General features: G+C 43.6%; 1 protein-coding gene across 2 annotated transcripts in view; it reads right to left on the reverse strand.

Annotated features, from left to right (window-relative positions):
* The window catches only part of sugt1 (SGT1 homolog, MIS12 kinetochore complex assembly cochaperone), a 35,090-nt gene that overhangs the window by 3,772 nt on the left and 12,871 nt on the right, over positions 1-18,447 (reverse strand). For both annotated transcript variants that reach the window (XM_080440686.1, XM_080440685.1), the window contains exons 10-12: positions 14,029-14,136; positions 5,312-5,402; positions 1,844-2,016 (exon numbers count right to left, since the gene is read on the reverse strand). In XM_080440686.1, coding sequence (XP_080296812.1) covers positions 1,844-2,016; positions 5,312-5,402; positions 14,029-14,136 — 372 coding nt within the window. The remainder of the gene's footprint in view (positions 1-1,843; positions 2,017-5,311; positions 5,403-14,028; positions 14,137-18,447) is intronic.

Genomic DNA, 18,447 nt, shown 5'->3' on the forward strand with positions numbered 1-18,447 from the left:
AAGGAGGAGACCGATTCAGCAAGCCTGATCTCCAAGGGCAGTGCATTCTAAAGTGTTGGAGCTCTGGTACTGAAAGCCAGATACTCCTTTGGTCTTTAAACTGCAAACTTGGCTTTCTAGAAGTGCTTTGCCTGAGGATCTCAGACAGAGTGTTGGCACATAGGGGGAGAGCAGATCAGATATGTAAGGCGGAGCAAGACCCGACCTACCCTTGTATGTCGTGAGCAGGATTTTAAAGTCAATTCTAAAAGGGATTGGGAGCCAGTGTAGAGAAGCTAAAATGGGTGTGATGTGGTCGATGTTTTGGACCCAGTTAAAAGGCGAGCGGCAGCATTCTGCACTAATTGAAGACGATGAATAGATTTTTTTGTGAGGCAGGTATAAAGAGAGTTACAGTAATCTCAACATGAGAAGATAAACACATGTATGACTTTTGTCAGGTCAGGGATGGATAGAAATGGTTTGATTTTGGAGGTGATAAAATGCGGATTGAATGACTTTCTTGATATGATGTTCAAAGTTAAGGTCGGGATCAAAGGTGACACCTTGGTTCTTAACAGGGGGCTTGAGATTTGTGGTTAGTGGGCCAAGGTCCTTTCCTATTTGGGCTCTGGCGAGAGAGGGGCCAAACACTAGAACTTCTGACTTTGCATCGTTAAGCTGGAGGAAGTTGTTAAGCATCCAACTTTTGATATCAGCAAGGCAACAATAATGAATCAGTTCAAGGACCTTCATCACATTCTTTGTCTGCTATTATTCCACAATTTTGGATAATTATTTGTTGATGTGTATACAGTAAGACACACAGGTATTTTGTACTTTTTCCGTTGGTTTAAACCAAACATTAAGCATGAAGTAAATTACTTACAAAAACAAGTACAAGAGTGTTGCTTTGGTCTAAAGTTTGACAAATATTTCATAAGGAATTAAAATACCTTTATAAGCTAAATAATCTTGCCATGTTGCCAAGCTGGAATATACTAATACCAGTAGCAACATTATAGATTGTCTTGAAAATTCAACATGATTGTTGATGGCACTTTAAAATCATCACAAGACCATGATATGAAATCTCTCGATACTAAAGAATTTTCTTAGGTCTACAGAATTCAACAGTTTCTACCTCACTAGTGAAGAGTCCAGGCAGAATGGGAAAGCCTCAGAGAGATTAACAGGACATGATTTTATACTTCCAAAACACATGTCAAAAACAAGACTCTCCCTCAAGGGCGTACGGTCATTGGGGCCAACGAGGCCATGGCCCGGTCTGTGTAAACCCAGATCCACCAGGGAAAAAAAAAAAAAAAATCAACATAACAACATTAGCAGCTCCTCACCCTTTAAGTCGCCTTTGTTTTCAAATGGGGCTAATTTGCATTCGGCCGAATTGTTAATGAGTGGCCATTAGGAAACCAGTTTCGCCATCAAACTGGTTCTCCTTTGCGCAGAGACAAGCACCTCTCCATTCAGAAATGTAATAGAAGAAGAACCGTCGTCCTGAAACACCCTGCCCCGCGTCTAAACCGGCGGCCTCGGTCCGCGAAAAAAATGGGGCAGTGTGTTTTGGGACGAGCTTTCCGTTTTCCACCCGGAATGGCTCGTTAATTCTCAATAGACTTATCAGCCGTTGTTGCGCGAACCACCCCCTGGCCCGGTCAACGATAAAATTCACCATACGCTGCTGCTCTCCCTGTCTCAATAGTGCATGTTTCATATTTAACTCGGCGAGGGTACAAATTTGGTTCTATTTGTACATTGTCTGAGTCACGTTAACACTCAGGATTCTACTGTGTTTTTGGGAGACGTGTTGCACGTTGACAGCGAACACGCGTCATGTACTCACAAAGGACTTGTTCATGGCGCGCTTGACCTCATCAGAGCCGTCCGAGTAGATCTGCTGGAAGAGGCTGTTGAGCGCCGCGTCTCCCTCAAGCTTGTCCTTCTTCTCCTCCTCGCTGATCTCTCCCACCACCTTGTCCCAGTTCCTGGTGCAGCGGGCCGATGACGGATACTGGCCTGTTTGGGTGGAAGAAGGAGACAGCAAGCGGCTCACGTTAGTCCGGGTCGCAAAGTCGAGCAATCAAATCACAGGCTTTAATTATTTATGCATTCACTTTATATTTAAAACGATGCTGACCTTTGGTAGAACCTAGAGTATGTGCTGAAAGGGTGGTTTTGAACCGTTTCACCATACAAGATGGTCTTTATTGTGTACAGGTACATAAGAGTGAATTGCACTTTTGTTTGGCAACTCAGGCATTGTAGCAGCATTAGAAATAAATAAATAAAAAAGAGCAAACAAATATGCGCAACAAGGGTAAAAAAAAAGTTAATAACTAAGAAGAGGACAGTTTTGACATGTCCTAGCGCTTTAAGTGATTGAAGGTGCTGTGTACAAGGTTCTTAGCCCTAGATTATCTTCTGGTTCCTGCCCCCCCTCCCTCTGGTTCTGGTTCTTCTGGTTCCTCGATCACAGAAGCATCGGATAAGGAACATATTTTGGACCTGGATATCATGGCCAGGTAGCTGTACAACTCAAAGTTTCTATCAACATCACTTTAAACAAGAGTTGACAGTCTGCTTCCTCTTTATGGGCTATTTTTTATTCTATACAGCAGAGGCAACCGGAAAGTGGAGAGGGAGACAGCGTAGGAGGAGTGGTACAGGAGACAACATTCTGGTGGGATATGACCCAAGGCCGAGCTGCCGCAGAGAAACACTGAAAAATACATACATACTGTACATTGCAATATTTTGTAAGAATATCAAACATGATTATTTGCACGCCCACCTTTTTTTAGACTTGAAAAATGCTAAATATTGTCGCAGAAACCGTGTGTCTCCGTATTTCACCTTTTTTTATTTGTTCTTGTGCTAAATTAATGCCCTTAATTAATGCACGACTTCATCATATTTTTGTGGTGTCGCACAAAGGTAGCAAAAACAGCCCATCTATAAGCTCATGGACGCATTGTGAGCTTATAGATCTGCTATTTCCCCTATTTATGAAAACTTGTTAAAAGTGGTTAAGTGGGGTTTTATAAATATTTAACCGATGAAAAGTATTAACAAGAGCGTGTGACAAAATAACAAAATCGGATCCATTGCTCAAACAGCTTTGGACATACAAGGTTTCCACCGACAGCGATGATTATGTATATTGTGAATAATTGCGTGTAATTACTGTACCATCCCTGGACAGAGTCGTTTTATTTCTGATTGAAAAGAGCGCTTCAGACGGCCCATTGGTTTTAGAAGAGCTGCATGGTCTTGGGCTGTGTGTTGTTAACCCATCCAAACCGGGAACACACTTTATCCATATTTTATACTTTGGCTATTCAAAAATAGCAGATCTACAAGCTCATAGAGTGCCGCGCTATGAGCTTGTAGATCTGCTATTTTTGAAAAATCTTGAACATTTGTGCAAATATTTGAATATATATTTTTAAACTCCAATCTTTGCTTCTGGGGGTCTCTGGAACAAAATACATATCATTTTGGGTGGTCCTTGACATGAAAGAGTTTGAGCACCACTGATATAGCAACATAAGTTAGGATTTAAAAGACATTTGTAGAATACCCAGAAGCAAAGATTTGAGTTACAAATGCAAATATGTTTAAAAAATATATATATATATTCAAAGATTTGCAACATTTTCACGATCTTTCAAAAATAGCAGATCTACAAGTATATATGTAACGTATATATGCTATTTTTTGAGTGGCCAAAGAAATCTAAAAATGACACAGATTCTTTCCCGGTCTGAATGGGTTAATGCCATGTGACAAAGGGAGTACCTGTTTGAAGCCCTGTGCTCTTTGGCCAAAATCCTGACATTTTCCCAGCTTTCGTGGCCCCGTGGTGCGAGCGCTAAAAAGCTACTTTGTGTCCTTTGCTACTGAAAAACAAACTAGACGGCTAGACTCCTGCAGAGCCACAACGTAACATTTAAAAAAAAAAGGCCTTGGGTATTATTCCAGCCAGTATATAATACTGTGTGTGTGTGTGTGTGTGTGTGTGTGTGTGTGTGTGTGTGTGTGTGTGTGTGTGTGTGTGTGTGTGTGTGTGTGTGTGTGTGTGTGTGTGTGTGTGTGTGTGTGTGTGTGTGTGTGTGGGTCCTTGGCATGGATAGTTTGGGAACCCCTGCTCTAATACACAAAGTGCCATAGCCTCTGGATGCAGCCCTCCTATTTTGAAATAGCTTTTCCATTGTGTAGATCAGCTATTTGAGAATGTTTTGTAAATGTTTCTGACATTCCAATAAATAGGGATGCCAGGTTGAACGTGTTTAAACTCTCACAATAATCTTATGAATTGAATTTTTTATTATTTGTAACTGTCACCCCCCCGGCACCTCCTGCCCACTTTGAAAACCACTGTATTCGCACAATATTCAAAACAAGCAAAAGCATGTTGTTTTCCACCCTTCAGAAATAATAATTTGAAAGTACATGATATATTATATATTCAGTAGCAAAATCGCAGTCCACTTATCCGGGCAAAAAGATGTCAAACGTAGATTTTAAGCCGTCAATATTGCACAGCTCTACCAAGTGGGGGTGTGGGCAGGGTTTTAACAAATAAAAAGTGGTACTTAAGAGGATATCCTGCAGCGAGGGGGTGAGTACACGTAATGCGCTTGGTTTGACTGCCCACTTACCTTTTAGTTCACACAGAGAGAGAGAGAGAGAGAGAGAGAGAGAGAGAGAACACACCAAGTATTCAAGTATTAATCTTGACAGTAATGGGACTGCGTGGGTTCAAATCGCGTCTCATATTTTTCACTGTCACCCCCCCTGCCTCCGCTGTCAGACTAATGAGGACTACGTTAAAATCGCGTAACACGCAAGCCAACATTGATCCTCACACACTGCCACCGAGAGAGAGAGAGGAGTTATGATGAGGCCAACACAGACAGAGAGAGATAGACAGACAGAGAGATAGAGAGACAGACAGACAGACAGACAGACAGACAGTCATTTAGCTGATGCTTTTATCCAAAGCGACTTACAATAAGTGCATTCATCATACTGTAGGTAGGCAAGAAAACTACTAATCACCAGAGGTCTAACGTGCATTCTCTTCTAAAACAAGCAACTAAGAGTATACCTAGCGCTAAGGTAAAAGTGAGACAGAGAGAGAGAGAGAGAGAGAGAGAGAGAGAGAGAGAGAGAGAGAGAGAAAGAATGAGGGACAGAGATGAGTTAACCACTTGAACTACAGCATCCATATCCTGGGGGGATCATTAGCCAAACAAAATAGCCTAGTATAGAGAGGAGGTGAACAGAGAGACAAAGGGTTTGTACTGACTGGGGGTGAAGTGTCTGACGCTGGGCTCCTGTCCTGCTCCTTCCAGCGTCTCCCACCTGATGGCTTCTGTCTTCTTCATCTTGAGCTCCACCTGACAGAGGAAGAGGAATGATAGAGAGGTTGAGGCTTTTTTTATCGATTGTTACATTCGCCATGGCGACTGATGCTGACATTTTTAACACGCATCAAGCTTTCTCACAATAAACTGAGCTGACAGAAGGAGGGAGGGGGGGGGGGGCAGGAAAGAGAAAGGGCAGATTAAAAATAACAGCCATCGGGAGCGACAGCGATTTGAAACACAGGACAACACAGAGCATCGTTGCTGGGCCAGATATATACGCTCAGAAACATCATCATCCCAGCCCCCGTGTGTGTGTGTGTAAACGTGAGGCTATGTGTATGTGTGTAAATATGAGCCTATGTGTGTGTGTGTGTGTGTGCGCGCACACACGCGTGTGTGAATGATGGACATAGGGAGAGATCAGGGAGATGCGGGGGCACCGCTCTATCTGGTGCTTTCCTGACAGACATACAACACTAATGAGATGTCTGTCAGCCCAGGGGCCAGAGAGAGAGAGGAGAGAGAGAGAGAGAGAGCGAGAGAGAGAGAGAGAGAGAGAGACAGTGAGAGAAAGAGAGACAGAGAGAGAAGGAGACAGGGTGACTGAGAGGGCGGCGGAGACACTTCTTTCTTACATGACTGTATATATAGGTTTCAAGCAGACTACTTAATGTGATTATGACTGGTTTTTATGATCTCCAGTTAAGGTCTCTTGAATGCTTTGGGCATATAAATGGATTTTCACCACACCAACAAAGAACGCTGAAACTGAGAGAGAGAGAGAGAGGGAGGGAATGAGCATGAGACAGAGATAAGAGAGGAGGGAGAAAGACAGAATGAAGGAGAGAGAAGAGAGAGGGGCGGAGGGAGAGAATGTGAGAGAAGTTTAAAAGAAATGGGAGGGAAAGGGAGGCGAACGGACAAAGAGAACAAAAGGTGGTGGAGAGAGAGAGAGGGGTATTTATTCAATTAATTTTCACATCCATTTATTGACGAATACAAATAAAAATTATCAAAGAAAGTGCGCTTCTTGTTTCTTTGAGTGATAATCGTTTTATTTTAATTATTTTTGATTGTTCAAAAAACAAATGGATAGCATAATCGCTAATAAAATAATCGATAGTTGCCGCCCTAGACTTCATGCAGTGGCATCTGGGCTAAGTCATCACACCAGAAGAATGGGCGCACACACCATGCAGACACACACACACCATGCAGACACACACACCATGCAGACACACACACCATGCAAACACACTCACCATACAGACACTGAGCTACACTGACACGGCACATGCTGGTGAGACACGCAAGCTACACTGTTGTGTTTCACCGACTGTGTGTGTGTGTGTGTGTGTGTGTGTGTGTGTGTGTGTGTGTGTGTGTGTGTGTGTGTGTGTGTTTAATACATGGGATGCAGTGTATGCGTGTGTGTGTGTTTGACAACGCTGGTATGTCTGTGCAATTAAAGGCTATTTCTGCTCCATTGGGCGATAAGGTAATTCATTCAGCATGGTGTCAGGACAGGAGAGAGATGGAGGGAGAGAGATAGAGATGGAGAGAGAGAGAGAGGGAGATGGAGGGGGAGAGAGGGAGATGGAGGGGGAGGGAGGGAAACAAAGAACAGCCAGGATGAAAAGAGAAGAGCAATAGCAGAGAGAGGCGACAGGGACAAAGAAAGAGTGGGCGGGTGGGGAGAGAGAGAGAGAGGAGAGAGGAGAGAGGAGAGAGGAGAGAGGAGAGAGAGAGAGAGAGAGACCGAGATAGGTGAGGAGAGGGGGGAGAGAGTGAGAGAGAAAACACAAGGTCGAGGTCTGTGGCGCGACGGAGAGAACATGGCGAGCGAGTGGGAGAGACACAAAGAGAGACAGGTAGCGAGGTAAACACTGGTCGGGTGTGAGAGGGGGGGGGGGTGAGAAAGAGAAGAAAGAAGAAAATAAAAAATGGTCCAAACAGACTGTAATCATCCCGTGAGGTGATGAGCTGCTACGGCGCCGCGATGGAGCGCTTCAGTGTGTGTCAGCGTTTTTCGTTTTATTTTTTTTTGCTCTGCGTTTTAAAAGGCTGCTTGCGTGTGTGTGTGTGCCGGATGTGTGGCTGTGTCTCAGTGCTGTGCCGTTGTCACTTGTGTTGTGATGTGAAACTCTCCACATGTCCATGCATGTGTCCACACTCACGCATGTATTAATGTAAATATGTACAGTATGTGCATATGTTTATGTATGTATGTATAGTAAGTATGTGTGTGTGTGTGTGTGATATTTGGATTTGTGTATGCGTTTGTGTGTGCGCACTCCTGAACCAAAGTGTGTGTATACACTACACTACGTGTCGTGCATGTATGTGTGTGTGTGTCCCCGGAGTTCATGCAACATTAATCTAGCTGCCACATCTGTGTGTCTGGGCTTTAAAGGGATATGGCAGGCCACGGCACCGGGTGTGTGCCACTGACAGGCGAGGAGACGCCTCTTTAAGAGGCTGTGACAGCAGTGCCACGCACGGAGGCCACCACCCACTGGACTGTACACACACACAAGCTTATTCATGCACACAAACCCACATGTACATACAGTACATACACACACACATGCTCGCACAGAAAGACCAACAAACACACAAACAGACACTTTCACGGTCCCTCATGTCCTCAAACGGCGCTTGCGCTCTCTCTCTCTCTCTCTCTCTCTCTCGCCCTCTTATGTACAGATTTCAAAACAAATGCTGCTAAACGGATGGCTAAAGGAAATAAACGCAAACACTCGCAGATGCTGACAGGCGTGCAAATTAAAGAGCGGAGAGCTGCGACTTTGCTCATTGGCTGAAGGGAGATGGGAGATGGTTTCGGAAACGCGACGAATCAGGCAGTGCGTGTGTATTCCAGAGTGTGTGTGTGTGTGTGTCTAGACGTCTGCTCTGATCAAACACACTGGTGTGTAATTGGCTCCCCATCGTCATGGTGACCCCCGGGGTTAGGCCGTCCTTCATGACGAAGGACACAAGGTCGCTGTTATACACACACTCACACACACCAACACAACTCCACAAAAACACAGTATAACTGGCACAAGTGTGTTGAAAGATTGGAATTTGTCAGACTCTGTTGATGTGGGTGTGTGTGGATGGAGCATGTGTGTGTTCATGGTGTGTGTGTGTATATACACTCATGCCCGGCTTAGCTTCCCCCGCTAAGACTTTAAAGGCAGCGGGGAGATGGTGCATGAATACTGGCAGTGAGGAATGAAGGCAGCCCATTACAGAAAGAGAGAGAGTGGGGCAGAGAGAGAGAGAGGAAGTCAGAGAGAGAGAGAGAGAGAGAGAGAGAGAGAGAGAGAGAAACGGGGAAAGAGAGAGAGACAGACAGACAGACCTTGGTGGGGGTAAATCAACAGCTCCTGGGGTACAACATTTTTTAAACGCTCATTAGGGATGCGTGCCAATCTGGAGGAACTTGATTTTGCTGACGCCGTTGTTCACGTGTCTGTTGTTGGGTCGGCTCCCCCCCGCCGCCCTCTGCCTTCTGGGGCATGACTTTGAAACGGCACTGAACGCACACGGCTCCCAGAGAGAGGACGTACATTTACATTTTAAAAGCATGTTATTTCCCTCTTCTTTTTTTTTGTGGGCGGGGGGCACTTTTGTGTTCTTAGAGCTGTGTGTGTGTGTGTGTGTGTGTGTGTGTGTGTGTGTGTGTGTGTGTGTGTGTGTGTGTCTGTGTCTGTGTGAAGGGCCATGCATACCCATGGAGCCCAGTGGACCAGGGAACAGGCAGGTCTTTGTGGGATTTGAGTGGAGAGGGTGGAGGGTCTGTACTCTCCTTCTCTTCTCCGTTAACCTACTCTCCATTGACAAACCCCCCCCCTCCCTTTTTCTTTAACACTCAACTTGGGTGGTGGCAGTGTTAGGATTTGTGTGTGTGTGTGTGTGTCTGTGTCTGTGCGTGTGCGTGTGCGTGTGCGTGTGTGTGTGTTCCTGACATAGGTCACATTTTGAAGCACATGTATTGGGGTAAAATTGATGGGTATAATTTGGGAAAGATGTTATGGTTAAGGACAAGGTTAGAGTAGAGGTTGTTCAAAGGCATGTATCAATTAAGGTTACAGTTAGAGTAAAAGGTTAGTGTTAGATCAGTTACGATTAAGTCTGATGCAAGGTGATATGGAATGGATGCAAGTCAATGCGATGCAATCCAACCAATCGCAAAACCAACGCGTGTGTGTGTGTGTGTGTGCGTGCGCAGGGTGACCATGTAAGAGCGACAGAGATAACAGCACAAAAGCTACAGAACAAAACAGTAGAGGGACAGAACGATGAAAAGAAAGACAAATCGAGGAGAGAAAAAAAAGAGAGAGGGCGAAATCCAAAGGGGGACGGGACGGGGGGTGAGAAATGAGTGCTGAAAAAATAGCAGGAATAGAAAGGATGGGGAGATAGAAAAAGAGAGTAAGAGAGCGGTCTGTTCGGTCTGTCTAAGGCGCTCTCCCCTTCCCCATCTCTCCCAGACTGAGTGCTTGTTTAAGCTTCCACACACGTGCACCTCTGGTATGCAGTGTCCACTGTTGCCATGGAAAAGTGAGTGAGTGTGCATTTGAGAGTGCGCGCACACAAGCCTCTGTGTGAGTGTGCGTGTGAGAGAGAGAGAGTGTGTGTGTGTGTGTGTGTGTCAATGTGTGACTGGCCACTGTTTGTTTTTGAGATTGTGCGTGTGTGTGTGTGTGTGTGTGTGTGTGTGTGTGTGTGTGTGTGTGTGTGTGTGTGTGTGTGTGTGTGTGTGTGTGTGTGCATAAGGTTGGTATGTGTGAATGACCACTGTTTGTGTATTTGTATGTACAGTACATATGAAGCGAGCGGAGGAGGGCCGTCAGGGATTTATTTTTTTCACTCCTCCGTGATGGGAAGCTGGAGGCTTCAGATAGAAAAGGCTGGCAGCTTTCTGCTGCTAAACTTGCTGATGTGTAGAGAAACAGCCCCGGTTCCCCTGCCCAGGCAGGTCAACCTCCAAACCCGCGCAGCAAAACCATTGCCATTGACTTCTACGCTGCGGACACGGAGAGATCTACTACACACAACACAGGACAACATGAAACGACCTAACTTATCGTTGCTGTCGGGCGTGCAAGGGGGGTTTTCAAAGTCAGTGGGCACTGACCAAATGCTCTTCACTTTTTGTCTCCTCTATGGGAGGTGACCATTCCAAAAAAGCCCCAAAAACGAAATCCCATTGGGACTTGTAAAAAAGTGCTGAATCCGCCTGGAGACATCTTTGGCATCCATCAGCCTTTGCGGCTGCTGGATGAAAGAAGTCAGGTTTCTTGCGGTGTTGGTGACCCGAGCCCTCGCCTGCTATACCCAGGAAACAGTGAGCACCGTGTTGTTGCCATTTAATCTCCGCTATCGTATTCCGCAGTCAGGAAAAAATACAAAACAATCAATTTCTTTCTGGGGCTGCGCGGTTTGACCTAGAGCCCGACCGATACCCATGGGCAGGCGGATATATCTCAGCTGATATAAGGCCGTACATAAAATATTTATGCCGCCGTTTAATCCGACGACCTATTGGCGTTCACGTCAAACAGAAGATTAATGTGAATACCGTGTGTTTGTGCTATCTGCCCCGTGCCGCTGTGTGTGCCGAAAGATCAGCGATTCATCCTTGTTCAGCAGATTTCATCAAATATCTAAAGATGCATCAGTGCAATCCGTGAGGGAAAAAGTTGTTGTTAAGACTGTGAAATCCTGAGTAATCTTTTAACTCTCAGATTGTACAAACCACCAGTGTTCATTTATGCTTTTGTACACTCAAGTGTACTGGCTGGTATTATGCATTTCAGCAGCAAGGGAATTGCCAGACATAATGGTTGTCTGCCATTGTTTTCCGATCTTACTGCATATCGGAATCGGCTCAAAATATCCAATTGTGTGACCCGTACCTGTCACATGATTGTCACAATATGTTATGGAAAAAGCTCTCTCTCTCTCTCTGTCTCCATGCTGTATTCCCCTGGTGTCTCTCTCCCCGCTACACTCTGTACTCAACAGTCCTAGGAGCAGACGGAACTCTCACAGCCTGAGCAAGCACACAGACTCAGTCAACACTGGAGCACAGTCATTAGCCCACATCCCTTATACACACTAATTAGTCTATACTAAAAAGTGCCCTTCCTACTCATTAGAGCCATAATCACCTTAAACAGTGCTGGGGTACTCTCACAGGACACGGCTTTAACATTTCAGAGAGTGTGTGTGTGTGTGTGTGTGTGTGAATGCGAAGGTATGTGTGTGCTTGTATTTGTTGCTCACTCTTTGTGTGTCTGAGTGTAGATATATTTCATATTGTTTGTGTATGTATATGCGTAGGTAGTAGGTAGGCATATGAATGCCTGTCTAATAAATAGTGTGCGTGTGTACAATATATCCATGTTAGTGTGAGCCTGTGTGTGTAGTATGAGCGTGTGCATGTGCATGTGTAGGTTGACATTTGAGTGCCTGTGTGTATATTCTGTTCATGCTGCGTGTGTAAGCAAGAATAAGTAGGCGGCTGCTGCCCATGTGTGTGTGTCTGCAGTTCATCCTGAGTGTATATGTGGGTTTGGTGTGTATGGGTGCACAAATCTCCCGTTAACTCTATGAGTTATGCTAAGGTGTCTACAGGGGACATATTTAACAAGCCTGGGGTGTTTTCTTCCCATTTCTCGTGGCTCCAGCAGGCTTAACAGCTTTAAGGAATTATAGACAGACAGCTGCAGCCTACTTTACACTGCTGCTTTCGGACGGCTTTTTTCCAAAAGAGGTTTAGAAGCTAATCGCACTGTGATAACCTTAAGGGCTTGTGCAAGTGTTCTTTCCCTAATTTCTTTTCTCTTTTTCTCGAGCTCAATGACTAGAAAAAATCGAATGCAAGGCGTTGGTCAGTCTTCAATTTATCATTGGCTAGCGAGACAGCAGGAGTGTAAACTGAGCCACTATCACTCTTGAGGGGTTGTTCTTTACAACAATAATAATAGAGGTGACCCCAAGCAGTTGACTATTGGACGATTGATCGATCCAAGGAGCCTGATTCGACTGCCAATCTTAAAGTTGAATTGTGTCGAAGTGTTCCGGAGCAAGACAATTAACCCTTAATCTCTCCCTGGGTAACTAAGATGTGCGGGAAGTTCCTTGAGCTGATGGTAGGTGTTGCATACTAATACGGTTACCAGCTCAGTGGCCTGAGACTGGCAGGTCAGGGTTCAATTCCCGGCCGAATCATACCAATCACAATAAAAATGTTACCCGATGCTTGGCACTCAGCATCAAGGGTTGGATTGGGGGTAAGTCCCTACGACATTCTCCAAGGAGTGTTACTTGTACATTAAGCTGCCTCACGCTACAGAAACAAGAGATAGACCCCCTGACCTATGGGACACATGGCTCGGGAAGCGTTGGTTCCCATGGCTACTAAATTATTTACTAATATTGTTAATAAAAAGAAAAAAACTCATGTACTTTAATCAATCAAATTTGTGGGACCATCGGAGCAGCACAATACGGGCATCTTAAATAATGAGTGAGAAAATGGATGTAATACGTCCCATTATGTCTACATGCTGGTACATGCTACATATATGCTCATCTACACTTGTATACACGTTGTTAAATAGGCCTACATATTGCCATAGCAATGATTCACTCACTTCCTGGGCTTCTTTTTTCATAGACCAGAAGATGAAACTGGTCATTTTCATTGCAAAACCAGAATCATTTAAACTCAATTTTATGGTTGTTTTATTTGAACTTGACATCATAGAAGCATGAGATTAATCATGTAATGTTACTGAATGATCATATGAAAGACAGCCTTTAGGCGACTTAACAGCTGTAAGTAGGCTAATCCCTGTAAATGAACAGGAGGGCAGCAGGAAATAATGACTTGATAATTAGGAATTATTTTCATATTCACACACAGATTTCTGTTCTGAAGTTTAGGTGAATGATAGACAAGTAATTAAATTGGAGATTCTGAATCTGTGTTCACCTCTCTTTTGACCTAAATCAAATTACACAGCATTTTTTTGTAAAGTGAAACTGAAATGACCAGTTAGTTGCTGCGTTCGGTCACAAATACATGTTATGCCAAGACAAACTACTTAATTTCGGTGTTTCGGCTCTATTGTCTGGTGTGGAAAAGATGGAAGCCAATGTCGCAAGTGAGAATTATGTATCAATGACCAAAGCAATACCACGATTCAAGGATCATTGGACGATAGGCAAGACTTGACCAATCAGACTCAACCATGTACATTCTTAGTTGGGGACACCCCTAAATAATAATCATGATGAGAATTGACAGCATCTTTCCGCCCGTCATCAAATTTGCTTAGGAATGTGACAAAAACAAAAACTACTCCTTTAAATTCACTGCTCTGGCTGGGGACTGGCCATAGTGGAGGGTTAATCCCAAAACACAGGTTTACAGAATAGGAGGTGGGGGGCATCTGGTGGGACAAAATCTACTGGCATCTGGTGGTTGATGTAAAAGCTCTAGGCACAATATTTCTGTACGGAAATGGTGACACAGATAAGCTCTAGAGTCTAGACTGCGAGGAATAAGCAATCTAGACTCTGACAGACCGACTGGGTTGATGGGGTGGATGGTTGGGTGAGTGAGTGGGTGCAGTACCTTGGTGGTGAGGATCTTAAAGGTGCTCTGTAGAGGAGTGATTGGATGAAGGAGCTGCAAGGCGAGGCTGTAGTCGTCCCCTGATGGCAACCGCACTGTGGCAGACAGCTGGAGGGAGGAGGGACCACAAACACACACACACACACACACACATTTCTATTAGTATACTTGTGAGGACATCAAAACTTAACCGAACCCTAAAATGCTACGTAGTTACACGCCGGTGTTGCACACCAAAAAGAGCAGATCTACAAGCTCATGATGCCTTGGCACGACTAATCAGTATGATTCTAACTTGAATCCTTTTCTAAATGTAAGACTAACATTTTTAATCATAGAAACAACCATTACTCTTAAGAGAACCAGGAAAATTGTCCTTATAATATCAATTTCTCTACTCAACTACTATAGTTGTGGGACAGACACACACACACACACACACACACACACACATCATAACAAGTTGCTAGCCCAGGAAAAATTCAGGGTTCAACAGAAATGAAAAGTTTAAATTACCGTTGAATATCAGGATGCTAAATCCTAATTTCAAATTCATGAGACTATGTTTAAACAGTTTGACCGAGGTCTACGTGGGCTCCAAGATTTCTTGGAGGAAAGAAATGCGGGATTTATAGCAACATAAAACTGAAAAATCTACAAATATATTTTAATGGATTGAAACAAATTCTTGTTTGATGATGTGCGCCATGTCGATGTCCTGAATCTATAAACAACGTACAACAGCAAAATACCCCCCCCCCCCCCCCCCCCAAAACATCATCATTGACCGTCGGAAAACAAAAATCCAAATTGACAGCGAGAGCGCAAACGTTGACCTCTCCCCTGTGGCTGCACAGCGTTGAAGGAGGAGAACTCAACCCAGATACTAGATAAGAAAGACAAAGATGAATAACCCATTCAATCCGAGAACGTATCTGTGTCATTTTAGATTTTAGCTATGACCAATGTTTTATACTTTGGCAATTCAAAAATAGCAGATTAACAAGCTCATCGAGCTTGTCGATCTGCTATTTTTGAAAAATCTTGAACATTTGTGCAAATCTTTGAATATATATAGATTTTAAAGCGAACATTTGTAACTCAAATCGTTGCTTCTGGAGGTCCCCTGGAACAAAAATATTTTACAAATGTTCGCTTTAAAAAATACATAGTATACAAAGATTCGCACACATTTTCACGATTTTTCAAAAATAGCAGATCTACAAGCTCGTGCCGCACTATGAGCTTGTATATCTGCAATTTTTTAATAGCCAAAGAAATCTTAAAATGACACAGATGCGTTCCCGGTTTCAACGGGATAAGGAAGGGTGGTGGTGTGGTGCGGTGTGGTGGGGGAGGGGTGTCGGCGATGTCCTTGTGAATAATTGTCAGGCTGGTGTGTGACGGCAAGGAGTCTCCTGGCACTGTGTCCCCTCCAACCGGACACTGACCCCCTGACGACGGCTGGTCCAGCTCCCTAATACAGCCTGTCAGAGTGGCGTGGGTCACCGACAGTGGTGGACCGCAGTAACCAAGTAACATTTCGTTGCTGTCGGGGCAGAAACCTCTTATCTCCATTATTTTAACTTTTTGTGTTTTTTCATGAATTAACGCCCTACTTGATCATACTACAGCGTCACACAAAAGCATCAAAAGTATAAGCAGATCCACAAGCTCGAAACGTTTTGAGCTTGTCGATCTGCTACTTTTGCTATTTTTTTATTTGATTCCTGAAAAGTAACAGTTTTGGACATATGAGGTTTTCCACTTGACAGAGACGATTTACTGTACCTAAGTAAATTCAATGTGTACAATTGTTTGTTTTGAAAAAATAAATATTCAAAGATTTGCACAAATATTCACGATTTTTCGAAAATAGCAGATCTACATGCTCGTAGTGAGACGCTGGTCCAGCTCCCTACAGCCTGTCACAGTGGGCGTGGGTCACTGAGTGCACAAGGAGGCCCACTTCCTCCACGCCAAGGTCTGCACTTGTCAAACCCAGCCCACACACACACACACACCACCACAACAGCTCTGGATAGACTCGTCACATTGAAATAATGGAATGGCGAAATATAACTGCGGTCTTCTGAGAAGCGCTACACAGAGACTTAACCCATTAAGACCTGAGGCCGATTCTACAAAATAATGTCTTCTAAATCTGTTTTTTTTGTTTAAACTTATGTTACTATGTCATTGTCAGTGGTTCTCAATTTTTTCGTGTCAAGGACCCTCAAATCTCAAAATATTTGGTTCCAGGGACCCGAAGCAAAGATTTGAGTTAAAAATGTTCGCTTTAAAACAACATTTATATATTCAAAGCACACATTTTCACGATTTTTCAAAAATAGCAGATCTACAAGCTCGTAGCGCGGCACTCGGTGCCGCGCTACGAGCTTGTATATCTACTATTTTTGAATAGCCAAAGTGTAAAATAATGCTTTTTTAGCTCAAATAAAAAAATGACACAGATGCGTTCCAGGTCTGAATGGGTTAAGCCCTGGTGCGATGTATTATCTCGTCGCTGTCGTGGCGGAAACCTCCTATCTCCATGTTCTAACTTTTTGTGCTTTTTCCGTAATTAATTAATTACTTGATCATACTACGGCGTCACGCGGAAGTATCGAAAGCGGCAGATCCACAAGCTCGAAACGCGGCGCCAAATGATGCGTTTTGAGCTTGTAGATCTGCCACTTTTGCCATTTTTGAATTTGAATCCGTAAAAGTAACAGTTTTGGGACATATGAGGTTTCCACCCGACAGAGACGCCATGTTGGAATCACAATATTGACAACTGTGGTTTCCCAAATCGTAAGAGGCTCCCCAATTTTGAGGTGTTCCGGAGAGCTTCCTCAGCCAAGTATTTCGGTACGGTGCATATATCCAAATGCTTGGCCGACAAATGGAGTTGCCTGTCAGGGAAAATCTGTCACTTGATGCGTGGAAGGAGAAACCTAAGCATTAGCATGTCATTATCTTTTTTTCCCCCACAGTTTTTCCCAAGTTTCCTTCTATATTGTTTGAGCACTGAAAGAAAAATTGCGTAGAAAATGTTCTGCGTGTATCGCAATTCCTATTATGCTATGAATGGCTAAGAGAAATGATGAAATGTTTTGGTCTCCATATTGTACTGCCAAAGTTGTAGTATGAAAAGGTAACCAAGTCCAACACAAGATTTCAAGTAATTATATCAAACTAAATACAAATTGTCATATTTACATCATTACTTATGACTTGAGACCATTGCCTTTGATCAGTAACATTCTACAAGGCGACTCTTTTCAAATTTTACAGTGAATTCACCCAGAGTTTCCAAGAGAGCTTTGTAACAGAGACCTGGCAACGTTAACGAGATACAAACTTTGTAAAGTTGGGCACAGTACCTAAAAGCGATCTGAAACGGGGGAGGGGATAAAGTCTTTTAATATTAATTTTCCAATTCACTCAATAACCGTAAGTAGTATACAACCACTGCACACTTTGTCACAAGGGAGACGGATAATTGGAAGCTCTGCCTTTCATCTTGAATTGCCCTAAATATAGTAGACACATAACCACACACACACACATTACACAGATCTAGTTAAAGATATATGAAGATATCTGTACTTTGCACCAAAACTTTCCAAAGGCTGAGGAACAGTTGATTAACCCATTAAGACCGGGAACGCATCTCTGTGTGTAATTTTTTTATTTCTTAGGCTATCCAAAATTACCAGATATACAAGCTCATAGCGTGGCACCGAGTGCCACGCTATGAGCTTGTAGATCTGCAGAAAAAAAATTAATTGTGATAATTTGTGCAAATATATACATTTTTAAAGCGAACATTTGTAACTCAAATCTTTGCTTTCCCTGGAACAAAATATTTTACAAATGTTCGCTTTAAAAAATATATATTCAAAGATTTGCACACATTTTCACAATTTTTCAAAAATATAGCAGTTATTTATGATATACAAGCTCATAGCGCAGCACCGAGTGCCGCGCTATGAGCTTGTATATCTGCTATTTTTGAATAGCCAAAGAAATCTAAAAATGACACACAGATGCGTTCCCGGTCTTTATGGATTAAGTGTGAATGTGGGGAAAGGGCGAACGAATTCTTTTGATATGGGGTTAGACTTGGTTTATTATCCTATGAGGACAAACCCAGCCGTTCTCTGGGGTTCCCTCCAGTTACCCCTCAGAGAGAGAGAGAGAGAGAGAGAAAGAGAGAGAACTGTAAAAGGAAAAAAGAGAGAGAAGAATGGGCTTTCTCCCTGGGGGGGACTTTGAGGCTGATCTTGGATCAGCTATGCTTTCTATCTACTGACAATTAAGAGGTTGGGAATTGCGGGGAAGGTAAATTGTTCTTAGATCTCGACTTGGGGGCAATGTTTAACAAGGCACCACTGGAGGCATAGTTGGCTCCCC

This window comes from Gymnoscopelus braueri (genome assembly GCF_963280865.1).
Source record: "Gymnoscopelus braueri genome assembly, chromosome: 10".
Taxonomy (NCBI): Eukaryota; Metazoa; Chordata; class Actinopteri; order Myctophiformes; family Myctophidae; genus Gymnoscopelus; species Gymnoscopelus braueri.